The sequence below is a fragment of the Lynx canadensis genome, chromosome B2 (genome assembly GCF_007474595.2).
Source record: "Lynx canadensis isolate LIC74 chromosome B2, mLynCan4.pri.v2, whole genome shotgun sequence".
Taxonomy (NCBI): Eukaryota; Metazoa; Chordata; class Mammalia; order Carnivora; family Felidae; genus Lynx; species Lynx canadensis.
Window position 1 is genome coordinate 88,072,274 of NC_044307.1, and position 20,674 is coordinate 88,092,947.

The window sequence follows — 20,674 nt, forward strand, 5'->3', positions numbered from 1 at the left end:
CACTAGTTGAGCTCAATAAAAGTTACTGAATATTCCATTTACTGAATTATTGCAATACCCCATTAATTTCTTTTTAATATATTACGTGCAGAATTATGTATCTACAACTACAGATCATCTGGTGTCTCTCTCCCATCAAACCTGCAGCAGGTAAGAGGGCAAGTCCATATAAAGCATCCAAAAATATTTGCCTGATTATTCATCTACCCTTCACCCAACCTACTTAGTTACAATTTATTTGTAATTCTTCAAATCTTTCTTCCCCACAAAAGCATTGGAAAGTGAGAAGTCAAACTGCCTAAAGTCCCTGACCTGCAAGAATCCCTCATCAAATAAGTTGTAATTTATTTTTATTACATCTTATTTAAGTAATCTCAACCCCCCCCCAACATGGGGCTCAACTTATAATGCTGAGATCAAAAGTTGCATGCTCTTCCAACTGAGACAGTCAAGCACTCCCAAATATGCTGTTTAGTAATGAACTATGACTTGGATTTTATATATCTAAAAAAAAAAAAAAAAAAAAATCATGCACAAAGTAGCCACCTCAGTATTTACTACCTAATTATTGCCTTTGAGGTATAACTAAAAATCACCAACTACTGGCCAAAGTCAAAATAGGTGATATTTGTAGCACTGTAAGTTGGTACCTAAGAAAAGTCTTCCCTTCATGTCATTCTTTTTTGTATTTTTACTTTGTGCATGCTACATAAAACAGGGGAAAAACCATAAATAACAAAATAAAGCTAATTAAGTAAAATTTAGTTTAATCATGCTGTGTAAAACATTTCCATTTCACTCATCAACTTTAAAAGAAAAGCAAATTTACCTAAAAATATTAAAGCATTCTAATTCCACAGATAGAATTAGAAGCACTGAAGTAATCTAATCCAATCCTTTATCTTTTAGATGAAAGAATTGAAATATGAGGGCCAACCTGAGGTCCCACAGGAGTTATGGCTGATTTAGGCACAAAAAGATCTTTCAATCACTTCACATTCAACCTCAATTTGCTTCTTCATATAAATTTATTCTTAAACCAATGGTCTCTCCTAAATGTAAATACTGTATTAATGAATACTTGAGGAGATACAGGATATTTAATATGCAAGACCACAGGCTAACATGAACAATGTAGCAATATTAGGCTATTTCCTTAACTTGGAAACTTTGTATTTAAGATAAATAGAAGAATTGAAAGAAGCAACAGAGTGAATAAAGGATTCTCCAACTTCAGTGATTCTAGGATAAAAACCATAAAAGACAAAAAGAGAAATAACATGTATGAAAATTTAATCTGACTTCTTTGCTCCCCCTGCCCCTGCCATCATTCCAATGGGAATAAATAAACCCATCTGTTATGGACTGAAAACTAAATTCCCCCCAAATTCATATATTGAAGCCCCAGTACAGCTGAAGACTATAAGGAATTATGGTTAAAACAGGTCATAAGGGTGGGGCCCTGATCCAATAGAATTAATGTCCTTATAGGAATTGATACCAAAGGACTCCTTTCCCCCATCTATGCACGAGAGAACATCATGTGAGTGCAGAGTGAGAGTCAGCGCCCTCTCTGAAAGCAAAGAACAGAGTTCTCACTAGAAATCAACCATGCTGGCACCTCAGTCTCAAACTTTCAGCCTTCAGAACTGTGAGAATAAATTTCTGTTGTTTATGTGATGCAATCAGTCTGTAGTATTTTGTTATTGTAGCCTGAACAGACTAAGACAACATCTGCCCAAGTTTTAAAAAGTTTATATATTTAAATGAAACAAGTTCCTAGTGCCTACTAGTACTGTGCTAAATGGTAAATGCAGAATAACATCCTAAAAGATAAAACATGACTATATCAGTCCATAAGGAAATAATGGAAAGATTGAACCATATTTAATATCTCCAAATTAGGCAAAATGCACTTGCCTTCTGGGAAATTAGATACGATTATATCTTATCACAAAACTTCCATTGTAATGTAATTCTGAAAAGGCTGGACCATTAGTTTGACCCAAGATGTGGAATTTCTTGTATTTTGGAGCCCACTTACAATTTTACAAGAATGGTCTTCAGAATATAAGAAATTCCATACACATATTGGGTCAAAGTAATGATCCAGGCATTTCAGAATTCAAAAAAGAATGAAGGTAGAAATATAAATATTTGGAGTCAAAGTAAATAAGTAAATAAAAATTTGGAGTCTACACATTTTCTAGTGCAGGATACATTTTCACGTACACCAGAATACTTATTAGTACAGTCCTGAGACACACAAAGTATTGATAAAAAAAATATCTGCTGAATTACATTGGAATTCCTCCTAGGAAATAAATACAAACAAACAAACAGTTAACTGTGTGTGTATGTATACACGTATATGTATGTATGTAACATGTTTAAAAGATTATGGCACTTACATACATAAAACCCTTAAAACTTTCATACATCCTGACGGAAATGTAAAATGCAAATTTCAAAATATTTGAAATATACATGATATTTACGAGGTTGATGTGTTTAACATATGATTTGCTGTGGCAAATTAACATTAAAAGATAAACAAGGTTACTTAGTGAGAGGTCATTACAACAATCCCCATTCGGGCTTGTAGGCTCTTCAAAGAAAAAGTCATTTTATAATGAAATTGCTTTGCTCTCCTCTGGAACTAGAAAAATAATTTTTCTTTCCCTACTTTTTCCTGGAGGCCTTCCTCCCACAGCTCATCATCATTTTATTTCAATCTGGAATGGTGGTTGCCTGGGCCAGGTGTACAACTGTCTTCTGTACCTTCTCAATTCTGTGCTGAATTCTCCATTTCCTGAACCGAAAATATTTATTGTTCTTGGCTACATCCTTCATTTCCCTGAAGCACATGTTCTTTGTCAGTATATCTCAAGCATAAAACTAAAAGAAAAAAGCAAGTGGCACGGCTGTGTGGAGCATCTCTGGTATGACAGTATGTACGTAAACTTTTAAAAATGCACACTGCAATACTACCTATTGGTTTTGGATTCTATTTTGTCATGTTAAATTATCAAAAGTACACTGTCCTCAAAAGCTCACAAGTTTATGTTTTACAGCACATGAAAAGGGTGGGGGGAAAAGGAAACATTAAGGTTTCAGAGGATGGAAATAGAAGAAAAATAAGTAGATGTCAGGAGAAAGAAACGTAGAAAAATATATCAATGAGATATGGCTGTAATTAACAAATCACTAAAGTGCGTACACACATTTATAAGTGGCTAAGTTATTTATTATTTTTTATTATTGATGGTGGGAATATATTAAAGATGTCTAAAGCAACTTTAAAAACTTTTGAACTGCTATCTGCATAAACACAAGCTACTAAAGACTTACCTCCCTTCTAATATATCTATCTGCCCCCTGTCAGCTATACAGCAAAGTGTGACTGGCTTATTGCCATATGCATTATTTTGTGTAGGACAATCTCAGAGAAAAATCTCTAAGTGATGTACAAGGGTTTTAAGAATAGTCTCCGCAACATTTGTCAATTGATCACAGTGTATTTCTTTATTTGTTTATATGTGTGCCTTACTATATGTGGGGCACTTGAGAGCAATGATCTGATTTTATGCATCTCTATTTTCTTCAATACCAGCACAGAGTCCACCATAGCAGGTTCTTGCTGGGCACTCAGTAAAGGTGAGCTGACTGAATAAGACAGTCATTTCTGTTTCTTGCACAGGCACAGATTTGATAGTCAAAATTCTAAAGTCACAAGAAAAAAAGGGTATGTGTGTGGGAGAAACATGACTAAGAAAGTAATTTGTGCTTTTACTGTAAGTATAAATAGTATTCTTTTCATGGAATAACACTGAATGGACTGAGAGTGGAGCTCTAAAAGTTTTAATTTAGAGCGGGAAACGCTATCTTAAATTCACTTGTAATATACATTCTTTCACTTCACTTCTATGAAACCAATGGACAAACAATAAGGATAACAAAAGTAATCATTATTAGGTGCTCTGTTATACACTTGAGATATATCTCTTTTATTCTTCAAACCAGCTCTTTAATAACTATTATTACACACATTTTACAGATTAGAAAAATTGAGGTTCAAAGAAATTACATGACTTGAAGAGTAAAATGAAAGAAAAAGGCAATCAGGATTAAAATTCACGCTTTCAATCTTTTGAAAAACAGTTATATACCTTACTATATATAAGCAAAAGATATTAATTATATGATTCACACACATTAGATAATGGAAATAGAAGTGTGCCAGGCTGGTTTTGATACTGGATATACCAATAACTCACAAAATTGAACTACAGCTAATATCTGCATTAAATAAACTGAACAACCCAAATTTTCAGTGAGAATCTTGGAAAATCAGATAGGTACAAGAGCCAAGCTAACTTAAAATTATGTATAGCTCCTAAATGTTCACTGGGGTTAAACAGAGTAAGGTCTACTATTCAACGAGATACTCTGCAGTCTAATACAGAGTGTGTATGTGTGTGCACATGCAGAGAGATGTCTTTGATATCTCTCATCAAAAAACTGAAGGTGCAGAAACATCCAAGGTATAATCCCGCCTTTCCCACTTAAAATAAAGAGGTCGTAAAAGAGGCAGGGTGCATAAAAGGAGAAGCAATAGCTCAACAGTTGAGAAGAATATTCTCTAAAGGGTTAAGAGGGGTTCCCTTTGTGGGGAAGGGAATGACTTTTATTTTCCACACCATACAGTTCTGTATTATTTACATCCTTTATAGGATACATGAATTTTGATAGTATGAAAATAAAAGAGGCATTACAAATTATCTCCTAGAGGCTTCAAGTGGTTTAGATTTAAAATAAAAACTTTTATTTTATATTTGATATTCATAGTAAACAACGGGACAAGGGAGGCACACTGCTTAAAGGAAATAGGAAAGACAAGTGTGGGAAAATTCCTTTTTAAAATTCTGGGAGATGAAAGTTAGTTAACTCTTTATCTTGTCATTTAAGCCCCCCACGCTCTAAAAGCTTTCTGCTTTCTGTTTTCTATATGTTTTCAACATACAGAACCATAGTTTTGTTCTATAGGGGGAAAAAGTTGATTTTTCTAGTTTCAGGTTTTCTACTAGTTAAAAATTTGCTCCTGCAGGATGTAATTATGTGTGCGTGTGTATGTATGTACAAACCTTGAATTTAATTAAACTACAGTTCTCAGCTTTTTAAAACGAATTGTCTACATTTCTATATTTTTATTTTTAATGTTTATTTATTTTGAGAGAGAGAGAGAGAGAAAGAGAGAGTGAGCGAGCAGGGGCATGTTCTCCCCTGAGAGACAGAGAAAGAGAAAGAGAGAGAGAGAGAGACAGACAGACAGACAGACAGACACCCAAGCAGGCTCTGTGCTATCTGCACAGAGCTCGATGCAGGACTGGATCTCACGAAAGATAACGACCTGAACTGAAATCAAAAGCCAGACACTTAAACTGAGCCACCCAGGTGCCCCATTGGATTCTATATTTTAAGCCAAATCATTAAAAAAAATCTCTTCCACATATAGTCAAACATGTCCATGAAGATCAAAGCCTCATTTTATAACGTTATGAATGATACCTTTGGAGTTGAGCCATACACAGTTTATACAGCAGTACCCAGGAACCCTGCCAAGATACACATAAAGAACATAATCAAAGCTTTGTATCTATTAGTGAAAAATTCAAAATAGTATAAATTTTCACCAGTAAGAAATGGGCAGGTAAATTACTGTATATCCACACAATGGAATATTATGAAGCCAGCAAAATAATGCTGTGGATGTCACTGATAAGCAACTGATGATACATAAAGTGAAAAAAGCAGGTTACTACACTGTATTTAACCCCAGTTTTAGTTTAAAAAATGTATATGAATAGGAAAAATCTAGAAGGACACAACAATATCAAGTTCTTTCAGCATGGTAAGATTAAGTAACTTAAAAAAAAAACTTGGATACATTTTCTAAGTTTTGTATTACAAATGTGTAATAACTGTAGGAATAAAATGAAACAAAAGAGGTCTTATAGGGTTTGGGTGGATTTTATTTTTTTAAATCATCTGACTTGTGAGAGAAACCTGTTTCCTCCACCCCAACCCGAAGGGGAAGATGTATGCAACATAAGCTACATAATCAGGGGTGGTTTTCACTTTGTATTTTTATCAGGTATCTTTCAAACTGTGCCAACCCTGCGGTTGGTAGTCTGTTGTTAGATTTTGAAGATGAGTTGTTAGTAAAGTGCTGTTATTGATAAAAATACATAATTGAGAGATCAACCAACCCAATTGAGGCTCCCTGAAAGAACACTATTCCAGGAAGAGTATACTGGGGTTTCTTGCCCTGGGTAGATTCACTTCATAAATGGATTAACTCTTGGTTAACTAGAAAATTCTGGAACAACCAATTTCCCAATAATGATGTATTTTTTTTTTAAAACAATTTACTATTTAGTATGCTCTAAAATACCCTTTCTTTGCATTCTACCACTGGCAGCTTTTCACCACCAAAGAGTCCCAAATTCCTGGAAATTGAGTACAGATGAGGTTCTTTCCTCCTATCTTTTACTGGTTCCCAGGAAAGCTGCCAGCAGGAGGCAGCAACGACTGGCTGTGGCAACTGCAGAGGCTCTACTCTGCACAGTAGTTAGCTGCTGGCTTCATTCTTCTGTCATTATATAAGCAAGATGACACTGTTCTCTAATCCAGCCAAAGCTGATAAGTACCATCAACCTGTCACTTCCTACATTTCAAATTCTAACATCACAGCATCAAAGAGTTTTTACATTTCGATTTCTTTTGCTGGCAGCAGCCGGTAGCCTCTCATTCTCCCACGGTGTTCTAATGCTGCATTTGCACGCCGGGGTTACTCCCAGACTGAATAGCGGGTCATCCCCTGCTCACTGAGCTCATCTGTGGCCCATGTGCTAGGCAATTTAGATCCAATCAGCCCTTATTTAGCTCAAGAGTAATGAGCAGCATAGTGACACAGACTTAAGCCTGACCCTCAGGACACTGCTCATCAAGCAGTAAAACTGTGACAAAATCATTCATCTTCCACCCGCTGGCAAGAAATAATACTCGCACTCACTGTATTACTTTTCAAGATTAAAAAAAAAAAAAAAAAGTCCTGAATTTTCATGATGTGAGACATTAATTTGCAGAAAGCTGAATTCCCTTAAACCCCCCTGTTGCTATGAGCTCACCAGGGGGAAATAGGCCTTAGGAGACTGAAATGGAATAAAGAAAATTGCTCCAGCTTTCTTTTCATTTTAAATAAGCCTTAAATCTGACAAGAGATATCCTAAAGAGAGAAAAATATATATCTTGTAAGGTAAAGAAGAAACAATTGAAATTAAGAGTTCCAAATGCTAGTTTCACTCCTTATATTTGTTCTCAATTCTATTAAAATACAAATAAATTTTGAAACCGAGAAATTACTCACCCTTCTCCACGAGGTAGATGGAGAAAGCTTAGTAATTGTTCCTTATGGTCCATATGGTGGCAAAAGTAGTAAATTCGTATCATAAAACAAAAATGTACTCGGACAGTTTCCAAGAAAATACATCTTAAAGAAAATAACTTTAGGGTAATTACTAGAAGATGGTGGGATAGCTGAGAATATTTTGAAACTATAACGAATCTACTTTTTCCACAATTTATAGTGCCATCTGAGGTCTTATTAATCCAAAAATAATTAATGGAATAATTAAGAGATCAATTTCTTTCCTTCAGTGACACATCACATCATTAAAAAACAGGTCTAGCAGCTTGTTGTACTATACATTTATTGGATGTAAATGCTTAAATTATTACTTCCTCTGAGGGTCTCCCTTTTATAAATGACAGCTGCAACAGCAGTTTATCTCAATGAGTTTTTATAGACTGGGTCCACTTACTGAAATCACAATTGTAGATATTTTTACCCATAGTTGGAAAAGAATTAACTTTAGCAAATGCATCACAAATGAGAGGTACCAGTCTTCAATATATTTATTATGACAACATGTCTTTGGTTTAAGAACATAGCACCGTGTGGTGCCATAGAAGTGCACAGTACTAATGTCTTCCTACAAACTCATTGCTGAATTTCATCTAAAGCTTCAAAGATCTGGGTGGTCCAAATACCTATAGTGAACTGTGGGGTTCAGGCAAGGAACCACAGGGACATAAATAAGATTGGGGAAAGTAGCTTTCGCCTCACCCAACATCTTTTGATTTACCATTTGCTAAAGAGAAATGTTCTGGTGCTTGGTACAGAAAATAATCATGGCACTTCTATTCCCTGAACAACTGAGCTGATCTACTTTCAAAATAATGAAATGTTTCCTTTGCAGAGTATATTTCTTTTGTCCTTGCCTTCTGTCCCAACATTTTTCGCCCCAATTTCTGTTTTATAGTGTTATTTTTCCATCTCTACCTTCCCTCTTTTTTCTAATTATGAGAGGTACATTTACTGTTTCATCCCAGAGAAAACAGATTTTTAGTTATTACAAACCTTGAGAACTATTAATCAGAAAAGAAGTATAAAACTCCATTCACCCACTTCTTGAAAGTAGGAATAATCTTGGGGGGGAGGGACCAATATAAAGCTCTATTTATCTCTTACTTCTCTTTAATTTTATAATTATTGGTAATTGGTGTTAAATATTAGACCTGACCTGTAACTGGAGATCAAAAACTAAGGGCACAGCAAAAACAAAAAATAGAGACTAAGGAAAGTGGGGGAAAACTAAGAAGTCACAGAAACTTTGGTACCTTTTCTTTGTGTGCAGCAGTCTGAATCTCACACATACGTGCCTTGTTATGAGTCTATTTTCCTACGTTGTGCTGTGGTTACTCAAGAGGCCCTCTCTGCCAGGAATTTTCCATCCTGGGGTATTGTCTTAAAATATTTGTTTGATTATTCCCTCACTCCATTATTTCAGTTCCCTCTTTAAATACCTTGCTTCTGACCGAATCCAAATACAGATGATATCTACTTTTAGATTTGAGGTGTTCCTGTAGATCCAGACTCAATGGAGAGCTTCTCAAAATTTCAAAAGCAAGCCAAAAGCTCAAAGGCCCAATTACTCCACTTGTTTACACATTTCAGTGGGAGAAGAGTTTGGTGATAACTATTCAATAGTTAAAATAATAAAAGTGGGACAAAAATTTTAGCTAGAATAGACACAAAATTTTTCAATAAGACCCAAGCCCTTTTAATTAACTGAGAAGAATGTACTCTTGTCATCTCCCTGGAGGTCCTTTCTGCCCACTGGTGCTTGAGAAGGCAATAATCATGGAGGCGAAATACAGATTATACATTAAACCCATAGCCTGGCTGCACAATTACTGTTGTCTACTTTCAAGTGGATACTGGCAAGAATTATTAGATAAGCAAGTAAAAGTTGGGGACAAGTATAAATCATTATCAAATAATGCTGAATGAATAAAATAGTAAAATATGAAATGGTAAAAAGATGATGGTTTCAATAAACACTTACCTAAGTACCTTTCTATTCTCATGGTCCATCTTTCATGTAAGAAATACATGAGTACATGTCATATATGCTGCATTTAACTGCTTTACTAATGTACTCCAAGTGCCTGTAATAATGTCTTCTCCCATAGCAGGCACTCATAAATATTAGTTGAGTTTTTTTTAAATAATTTGCTTAATGAATGTGTATCCTCTGTTAAAAATAATTACAGCACAGGTAGAAAGCACTAAAGGATATTAGAGATAAAATGTTAAGGAGGTTCAAAAGGAAGAGAAATTATTCAAGATTAAGGACACATAGACAAGCATACATTTCAAGAGAAGCTTGGGGCACCTGTGTGTCTCAGTTCGTTAAACGTCTGATTTTTGATGTCAGCTCAGGTCATGATCCCAGGATACTGGGGTCGAGCCCCGTTGTCAGGTTCTGTGCTGAGCATGGAGCCTGCTTAAGATGCTCTTTCTCTCTGCCCCTCTCCCCTACTCATGCTCTTTCTCTAAAATAGGATAGGATAGTAGGAAAGGATAATGTTGTTCACATAAAAAGAGAAAAAGGTAAATAAAGAAAATAAACATGTACTGAGAGATTATTATGGCCCATGTTCTGAATAGGTATAGCATCGAAGTCAGTGCTGTCCACAGTGTCTTCTGCTTTCCACTACAGTAGGCACTATGTATAGGTATCAAAGACTTGCTTTATACCTAGTGTGATAGAGGAGTTGAATTTTACCTTGTGCAGCAACAAGAGTAGCAACTCTCAGACACTAACAGGGGTTCCTTTAGAAGCAGAAAAGCACAGGGTTCCTAGGTGGCTCAGTTGGTAGAGCATGTAACTCTTGATCTTGGGGTTGTGAGTCTGAGCACCACATTGGTGTAGAGATTTTTTTTTTTTTTTTTTTTTTTTTTTTTAAAGAAACAGAAAAGCACAGTTCGCTACTGTAGAATTGTCCACTACTGCCTGGAATTCTGGCTTCTCCCATATATGATGCCCATGTACGATTCTTTCTGATTCCATCTCTAGTTCTGATCCATTCATTTAGTAATAATTTCTGAAGTTACCTTACCCTTCTAAATCCTTCTAAATAAATCATTTGTTTTGTTTTTCTTTTCCTGTACTCTGCTACTCCACCTCTATGCCTACTATGACCAGCACTGACCATTTTTGACTTCTGATCTTGACAATTACTTTCATTCCCTGGATTTAACCCCTTTCTTATCATTGTTTATCACCTCACTTCGGCTTATTCAGTCCTCAGATCTTTCTCTACTATGTTCTGGCCTGAGCCCTCAACTGGTTCTGATAGGAAAAGACAAAAGTAAGAAAGATTTGGAGAATTCTTGAGAATCAGTAGTTCCATCTGACTAAAATAACTGGGAAATCACAAGAAAAAGTTGCAAATGTGGGAAAGCCAGACTGTGGAAGACTCTGAAGACCATGGTAAGGACTGTGAAATTTTCTGTGGTTATCAGGATGTCAGTCAGTAACAGTGTTAAAGCACAGAATGATGTAAATACACTTGTTCTCTAAAAAGATAAATGTGGAAAAATGAGATGAGCACAAACAACACAAGGAAAAATAAATAGGACTTCATTAAAATTAAAAAAAAAATTTTGCTGCAAAGGACAACATCAAGAAAGTGAAAGATAACCCTCAGAATGTGAGAAAATATTTGCAAACCACCTATCTGATGAAGGACTTGTCTCTAGAACATATAAAACATTCTTTACAGTTCACTAACAAAAAGCCCAATTTAAAAATGGGCAAAGGATCCAAATAGATATGTCTCCAAAGAAAACAGAATAGTCAATAGGAACATGATCAATAAACACATGAAAAACACACAATATCATTAGCCACCCGAAATGCAAATCAAAACTATAATGAGATGTTACCTCTCATCCACTAAGATCACTTCAATCAGAAAGACACTTAGCAACAAGTGCTGGTGTGGATGTGGACAGATTTCAAACCTTAAACCCTGTTGGTGGGAATATCAAATGGTATACTAGAAATGGTTCAGTATTTCCATAAAAGGTTAAACAGAGTTACCATATGACCCAGCAATTCTATTCCTAAGTATATACCCAAGAGAAAAACATTTCCACACAAAAGCTAATACATGTGTTCATAGCAATATTATCCATAGAACCCCAAAAGTGGGAACAATCCAATCTCCATCAAGAGATGAATGGATAAATAAATGTGGGTACAATGGATTATATGGCAATAAAAGGGAATAAAGTACTGATATATGTGGTAATATGGATATACCTTAAAATCATTATTCTAAGTGAAAGAAACTAGTTACAAATGATTACATGTTGGGCGATCCCATTTTTATGAGAGGTCCAGCAAAAGCAAATCTATAGAGACATAAAGTAGATTAGTTGTTGCTAAGGATGGAGGTTGGGTAGGGGAAAATGGAGAGTGACTGCTAATGGGTATAGTGTTTCCTTCTGGGGTGACAAACTGTTCTAAAATTATGATGATGGTTGTATAACTCTATGTAAATATACGATAACCATGATATATAATAACCATTTAACTGTATGGTATGTGAATTATATCTTAATAAAGCTGGCCAGTAAGTGAATTGTATGATAAGTAACATATCTCAATTAAGCTGTTAAAAAAAAAAAAAAAAAAAAAGACGGTCTGAAGACAGAAGGCACTGGAGGCACAGAGAGTAGGAAACCTTAATAATGGTCTAAAAATGGAGGAAATAGTAGTGAGAATAAAAAAGGAATGAAAACATTAAAAAAAATTTCTATCAACTGAGTATACGGAGAAAGGAAGGACATATTTATATATCACATTTCTACCTTAAGAAATTAGTTTTCTTTTTCTACAGCAGCTCCTTAGCATCTCAGACATATAGAATCACAACTTTTAACAGTTCTAGAATTATTAGGCAATATTCATGTTCCCTACAATCTGGACTTTGTTTTTAAGCAATCTGATTCATTTACACATCCAAATGCATTTACTGAATGGCCACTGTGTTAAAAGTACAATATCAGAATTAGTTAAGAACTATCCAAGGTGTAAGTACGTACATGCGTGCATGTGAATGTGTTTACTGAGGTTGCCAGGCTTAAAGTGTAGTACATAGAAATGATTATGGGTTCTTTTGAAAAGAACAGTAATGACAATAAGAGCAACGGCTCACATGTATCGAACACTTTCTGTGCCAAAAACTTCATATTCATTATTGCACTTAATCCTCAAAACACCTAGTAAAAGTATGTGCTATTACCCTCATTGCAGAATGAATAAAGTTGAGATTTGGACACATAAGTTTTCCCTTAAAATATTTTAAAAGAATTATTTTGTACTTATGTAAGGAGAATCCATGTGTATGTAACAGATCTAGTTGCAGACTAAATGACTTAAATATTAATTCCTATGTATGAAAAATTAAGTAATCTATGTTTTAGCAAAACAGAAAAAAAGTTCACAAAACTGAGTTTATATAACTGCATGAATTTATAAAATGTTGTATGAAAAGCTATAGTGAAAATACTTTGCAAAATTCAAGCCTAGTAAACAGTTAATATTAAGGTAAAATACTAATTCATCATATACATTAAAATCTCAGTTGAAAGATAAATAAAATATTTAATAATGGAAAAAATCATTAACTTTTTACATACTCTCAAAATATTAAGATTTATACTACTTTCCCTTGAGATGCTTATGCTTTCTCAGAAGCAACCAAAACTGGTAAATGGATCACTTTTAGTAAGCAACAAAACTATTTGATTTTTCAAATAAAAACTAGAAATATCCATGAAACACAATCATGTGCTCTCTCCCAAATTATTAGAACAATGCCAAAAACATGCATCAAATCATACATACATAAGCAGTAACCACTCATAATAATAGAAAACCCAATAACAAAAGGAGGAAAAGGCCTGCATGCCGTCAAAAGCATCCTTTCTATTTTTCCTGAAAATTCATATGCATTTTTTGGCATCCAGCAGTCCCTCAGGAGAACATTTCCTCTTGTACTTCTTCCTTCCCTACCTAGACAACCCCAATTCTCTCACAGATTAAAAAAAAAAAAATTGTTTAGAATAAATGATACCACACTAATAAAAGTTAAAATAACTAGAACTACTGAGCAAGAAAAACATTTGAGGGGAATAATAAACACAGTTCTATGCACGTGCATACACAACTCCCCCCCCCCCACCCAATCCCAAACGTCAAAATTGATATATAATACACAGATGAACTTCTAGGCTCACTGGAAAAGAAGAAAAAGGGTTTAAAAATATATGTATTCTCAAAATGTATTTTGAAGCCAGGAAAACAGAGGCTTAATCTTTTAAGGAGTTGTACTCAGCACACAGAATATCAAAAAGAAACTAACCTAACCATCCCTTCTGAATTATTTCGTAGTCTCAAAATTTAACATTTGAGACAAGTTTTCAACTGCCTTTAGACCTCTTCTGCAACCAGGCTCTTGTTTAATACAAAATAGGATGTCAGTTGATCAATATCCATTTGGCTTAAATTCATAAGTCCACAACCTCCCTTAAGTGGTAGAACAAACAGGTACAAAGCCTGAAAATTTATTGTTTCTTTTTAAACTCCAAATGATATTTGCAGATGCCAAAAGGCATTTTGAAATCACTCACCCTTACTTCAGTAAAAATGAAAAAGGGGGATGGGAGGAGGGAGAATCTCATGAGGCCTTGTATGTCAAGTTTTTGCCCAGAGCTAATTTTCATAGCTGTGTTATAAAACCCTGAAAATGGAGGTTTATAATGGAAATGCTGACAGACCCTTAACTATAGCAGCATGAATGGATATAATTAAAGAAAAGCTTTTGGCTACACCTAACTCCACAAATGAAAGCTGCCATTTTTATATTAACCTCAAATAACAGCAAGTGAGAACCAGAAATGGGATTCCAGAAAGGTAATGTGAAATGTTAAAGATGACTGCTAAAAACTGCTTGACATTCGAAGTTTTAAACATGGAGGCATTTAGTTAACATAACCAAGTCAGTATTTTCATAATGCTACTTAATCAGCAATAAAGAATGCTCTGGTGAGCCATCAGCTCCAGTTAGCAGAAAGTGGCATATGAAGTTATTATTTCTTAACAGCCTAGAGGGAGCCGCTTCTCCCTTTAATCAGTGATCTTCGTTCCTTCCTACCTATAATTTCTCTGTCATACAGTTATAAAACTATTACCCAGTTCAACATACACACTCACACATCCTGCACACACATTTATGCAAGGACTGGTACCTTATTCCCACCTGAATTTGAAAACAGAAGAGATTGCTAAGGTAAAGTATTTCATTCTTTTTCTTGTCAGGGATGCAGCCAGGAATAAATATCATCAATCTATGTAACCCATCTTCCTTATCTAAACCAAAATTCAAAGAATTTAGCTCTGTTCTTAAAAGGGGGGCGGGGAGCCTATGCTTTAGTTTTTATCAACTATCAAAACATTTTTGAACCGTTTAATAATATTAAAAGTAATACTAATATAGCATACCTAGGAGGCTCCTATGAAAAGATCCTCAGAGAAGTTCCAGATTTTGGATTAAGAAAGTAGGAACAAACACATCTCTATGATCAAATATCTAAAGGACTTTTTCTTGTGTTTCCCCTCTCTGCCTCCCTTTCTTCTTTCTTTTTAAGTTAACAATCCTGAATGATCTCTGGGGTTCTTTCCCCAAAGATCCGAAACTAAAAGCCTGTCCATCTTCAGGGTATCTGCCTTGGAAGCTCTAAAACTGATGAAATAAAACAAAAACCATCCAAGTCACAGTCCCTCTTATTATATACTTTAATCAGTCTCACTGAAGAACTGTGTGCAAATTACAATGCAAACTTCAGAAAATTAAAAGATGGTAGTACCTACATGATGACAGCTTTTTTTTTTAAAATTTTTTTTTTTTTCAACGTTTATTCATTTTTGGGACAGAAAGAGACAGAGCATGAACGGGGGAGGGTCAGAGAGAGAGGGAGACACAGCATCGGAAACAGGCTCCAGGCTCTGAGCCATCAGCCCAGAGCCCGACGCGGGGCTCGAACTCACGGACCGCGAGATCGTGACCTGGCTGAAGTCGGACGCCCAACCGACTGCGCCACCCAGGCGCCCCACATGATGACAGCTTTAATGAAGATTCCCCACACTACTGAACTTTTTTTTTTTTAATATTTATTTTGAGAGAAAATGTGAGTGGGGGAGGGGCAAAGAGAGAGGGAGGGAGAGAATCTCAACCAGGCTCTGCATTGTCAGCATAGGACCCAATCCTACAAATTGTAAGATCATGACCTGAACCGAAATCAAGAATCAGACACTGAACTGACTGAGCCGCCCAGGAGCTGCATGCTCCACTCACTGTTACTCAAACACATTGACCTCATTCTTCTCTCTGCTAAAAATGCTCTACAATTATGGCAACAGAAGTGATATATGATTACACAGTCACTTACAGCAACTGTTTTTAATCATAGTTGAGCATTATAAAACAAAACTAAAAGTAGGTATGTGTGCAAGGAATTAAATGTTATCAACATAAATATATTTGTGTCTTTTTCATAGGTTAGTCCTACAGATCAATGGCCTTGGTTTAGATGATAGCAGACTACAAACCCAAAGGAGATCTAGTTAAAAGAAACTTATAATATAAATGTACACTTGCTTTCACCTTATATAATCAATAATCTTCAACATGCACCCTTGATTCCTACCTTTGTACTTGACTAGTAATGCCCATGATTACCAGAGATGCATTACAGTTTATAAGATACTTGCAAGCAGAATTTTCCCAACATTTTGAAATAGTTTTGGCTTTAATACTAAAGGATTTTTACTAAATTGAATTTAAAGAGCAAAAATTTGTTTTTATTATAAGAAATGAAATTTAGATGGAATAATGTTGATAATAAATCAAAGATAAATTACTGCAAATAGGGGCGTCTGGGTGGCTCAGTCTGTTAGGTGTCTGACTTCAGCTCAGGTCATGTTCTCATGGTTCGTGGTTCGAGTCCCACGTCGGGCTCTGTGCTGACAGCTCAGAGCCTGGGCCTGCTTCAGATTCTCTGGCCCTCCCCCACTCACACTCTGTCTCACTCTCTCAAAAATAAATAAACATTAAGAAAAATTTTTAATTACTGCAAATAAAACATGATTTACTTGTCTCCACACCTCTTTGTGATCATTTTTTCCATCTGATGACTCATTTAAAAAATATGTAACTTGTAAAAACATAAAAGCAAACTGAACAAAAAGCACTATCCCCCTTTTTTTTAGTAGCAAAAATAACAGCTAAAAGCACTCATAAATATATATGAATAGGTAACACTTTAAGGTTTACAGTTTGCAAATCATTTAACTGCTTATGATTTATAAATATATATATAATGGTTTGGTTAGTTTCTGTTTAGTTATTTGTAAACTTTAACAACGGTAATGTAAGAAGGTAGCTGTGATTGGTTAGAGTCTGAGTGGTGATACTGAAACCTATTTTAGTAAGTCACAAAAAGTCCATGTTTCCATTTCTTCATCTATAAACAGGCAGGACAAGGTTGGCAAAGAAATAAATGAGTACAGTATTTGTATACTGTATGTCTTTCAAGAATACAACAATTATTCTTGTGTTTCTAATTATCATTTTTAAAGAATAACCAAAAAAGTCCTAGGTAGGAGCTTAAAGACAAAAAGAAGTTAGTGAACAAAAAAGAAATAAAGAAGAAATTTCTTACTTTCTTACTTTTATTTACATTTTTAAAGCCTCTCCAACTTTTGAAATTAGTCCCATTCTCCTATTACCAAGTTTCCATTAACATTTTTACAAACTTCTGCATTTAATTTCTTATCTGAGAATGCATATTTTCTAAATATACTCCATATGCTAATCTAAAAATGAGAAAGGAGGCTTTCTCATATACTATTAGGGAGTGTAAAAGTTGGCACAAGTTTTTTTTTGTTTGTTTTGTTTTTTTTTGGGGGGGGTAGAAAATCTGGTATCATCTATCTACATTTAAATGCACATAGACCAATTCATTTTTAGAAATTAATCTATTCTTCCACAAATACACAGAGAAGGCACATATAAAGATGTTAAATAAAACTGTTTAAAATAACAAAGTGGTAAACAATATAAATTGACATTATTATGGTATTCGTTAAACAAAGTTTGGTACAACCATATAATGAAACACTTAAGTAGCCATTAAAAAGAATTAGATGGGTATCCATCTACTAACATGGAAAGCTGCCAAAGAAATATTAAGTGAAAGGCGAAAGATTTATTTGATCTGAAGAAAAAAAAAAAGAAATATTAAGTGAAAAAAGGCAGGTGCAGAACAAAGATCATCTGTTTTGTGTTTTTAGCCTATAAATGAGAAGAAAAAAATCTGGAAGATTCTATGAGAAACGATTTTACTTCTGTGGAGTAAAACGAAAGCAGTATTTAAGTGGATCTGAAAACATTGTTTTATATGGGTGATTGGTGTTATCAACAGAAAAATCTTATTTTAATCTCAGAATAAATTGTTTTACCTGGAAATATTTCATGCAGTTGAGGTTAGAACTCTGCAGCAAAATAATTTAAAGAAGCTTACCTTTTTTTTTAATGGTACAGGGTGGTCAAACTCTTCTTAAGGGCACAAAATGCAAATGTTTCAGTAGAAGCCACCTTAGATTTGAGCTCATGATCTTGTTTAGACTATCTGAAACATTCCTTTGGATAATACTATTCCTTTAGCAAAGGTAAAAAGGGAAGGAGGGGCAAAGAAGCAGTTCGGGGACTGCACCAGAGCTGCTCGGAGTTTAGTTTTATGTGTTAGCACATAAACTTTCTTTTTAAAGAATTACTGTTCAAAGTAACAGTTTGGAAACTACTTATGCCAACATAGCAGTAAAACCAACTCTTCTCTCTTCATTTGGATTTCATGAGTGTATCGAAAGGAAAATTTTAATATAGAATCAACATAGGTGATGACATAAAATAAATCAATAAATTAGAGTATTTACTGGAAAACGTACCTGATTCTGGCCAGAACAGCTTGTAGAAAGCTCAACACGATCCTAAGTTCAGATTCTTGACAAGCTCGCAGAAGCATACTGAATCCATCATTAAGCAGTTTTTCATGGGAAGGATGCAAGCAATGGCTAGTCTCAAACACTTCCTGAACACCATCAATATAGATGGAAAGAAGGGTCCAGAGAGTCTGTCTTTGTCCCATTTCATCATTCTTAGATACCAAGAATTCTTTTGCTTTCTCTCGAAAAGCACCTGAAAATTTCTCAGCCAAAACACCAATGTCCAGATTTTTCTGGATATACATCAAGAGGAAGGCCACTTGACCCTTCCAAATGAGAGGAGATGTTATAAAGGAAGGCTTGAGGAAATTCAGGAGGCCTAACACATGACCTGCTACATCTTCCACTTCTGCAACAGCTGCTAAGAGTAGAAAAAGGATGAAAAAGTTCTGAAGACCAACTTCAGTTAGTTCTTCCATTCTTTTTTGATGGAATTTAGAATATATTCTGCAAAACAAAACAAAAAAAATTACCTTAAAAATTTTCAAATAACAGCTTTTAATAACCTTTTAAAATAACAGCTCACTCAATACTCATGACAATCTCATTACTGTAAATTTAGCTAATTCTTCATTATAATGTTGCCATTGTCACTTTTTCTACTTTGAAAATACTCACAGAATACTCATACCTTCAAATTTCTCAGTGAAGCAGCAATCATCTATGAGTGAATTAAAAGGATTCAGTGGTCTTCCCCAAAGGACCGTATAAGTTCTTTTCATATAGTACATGGCTTTTCCTGTTATTTTAGTACTCTTAATCACCTTTCTTTTTTAATTTTTATTGACAAATAAGAAAGAATATATATCCCCTTTTTTTAAAGTTTATTTATTTTGGGAGAGGGAGAGGGAGAGGGAGGGAGTGAGGGAGGGAGGGAGGGAGAGAGAAAATCCCAGGCAGGCTCCATACTATGAATGTACTGCCTGACACGGGCTCAAATCTACGAACCATGAGATCATGACCTGAGCTGAAACCAAGAGATGGACACGTAACTCACTGAGCCACCCAGACACCCCAAATATATACTTCTTTAAGTACAATTTGATGTGCTTTAAAGAAATCTTAATGGGGCAATTTTAAAACAATTTTCCTTAAACTCTTTCTCCCTGTACCCCTCACAAAGACCTGCTCTTGCCAGAATTATACCTAAGACAATTCAACGTGCTGGAAAAATTATTTTTACTTATCGATAAAGTAAAATGGTTAGTGTTTAAATGTGCAAGACTCCCCATTTAAAAATCTCTTGTGTTAATATAATTTACTAGTTGAAGTAAAGGATTTTCATCAATTAAGGGATTAGGATAGGAACAATAGAACTGTTACTGAATAAATTCCAAATATTTGTTTTAAATAAAAGTTCTGAGTATTATGTCTTCCATAAAATGATTTAAGATTCAAAGATAAACTGGCAAACAGAAAAAAAAAACTACTGTTTGAGCCACATAATTTTTGGAGGTTTAACAAAGAAGTTACCATTAAAAAAAAAAGTATACACTAAAAAAATTCTACTGTATCACCATCATCTTGCAAGTCATATGTGGGAATCAAACAGGAATTTCATTTAGTGGTTCCTGACAAATCCCTACCTAGAACATGAAGGAATTCTTACTCTGCAAGAGCTCCCATTATATAAGCTGAGCAAGTGGTGGGGGGCAGTATATTTTACAAAGAGGGCTAGAAAAAGGGCTAACAGATAAAGAAAGTAGATCAAGGGAAGACAATAAAAATTCATATCTATTTAACAAGCAAAATTCTCAAAAACAAAAACCAGATAAATATGACCGAAAGTTTATTTTACCACACCAGAAATGAAAACTGGGCATTCTTCTCAAATGAGAACATTTGAGTTATTTGGTTCTATCCTCTGGTTAGTTTTCATTCAAGGAAGCAGGACTAATGGGACTGAATTCAAAGAATGCAGAGTTTTACAGACTGACTCTATTACCTGCCAGTGTATGATTTGGAAAGGTTTTCTATTTCTGTAATTTTGAATAAAATTTATGCACTGAATTATATAATAATGTTACAATTAATTTTGGCAAAAGAAACAACAGTTCTCTAATATATTTAATGTATGGAATTTCAATCTTTAGGACAGATGAGATAAACCAAAATTCTCCCCAAGTTCTAGA

General features: G+C 34.8%; 1 protein-coding gene across 1 annotated transcript in view; it reads right to left on the bottom strand.

Annotated features, from left to right (window-relative positions):
* The window catches only part of MMS22L (MMS22 like, DNA repair protein), a 129,555-nt gene that overhangs the window by 67,386 nt on the left and 41,495 nt on the right, over nucleotides 1-20,674 (bottom strand). The window contains exon 14 of the mRNA XM_032593224.1: nucleotides 18,486-18,989. Within this exon, the coding sequence (XP_032449115.1) occupies nucleotides 18,486-18,989 (504 nt within the window). The remainder of the gene's footprint in view (nucleotides 1-18,485; nucleotides 18,990-20,674) is intronic.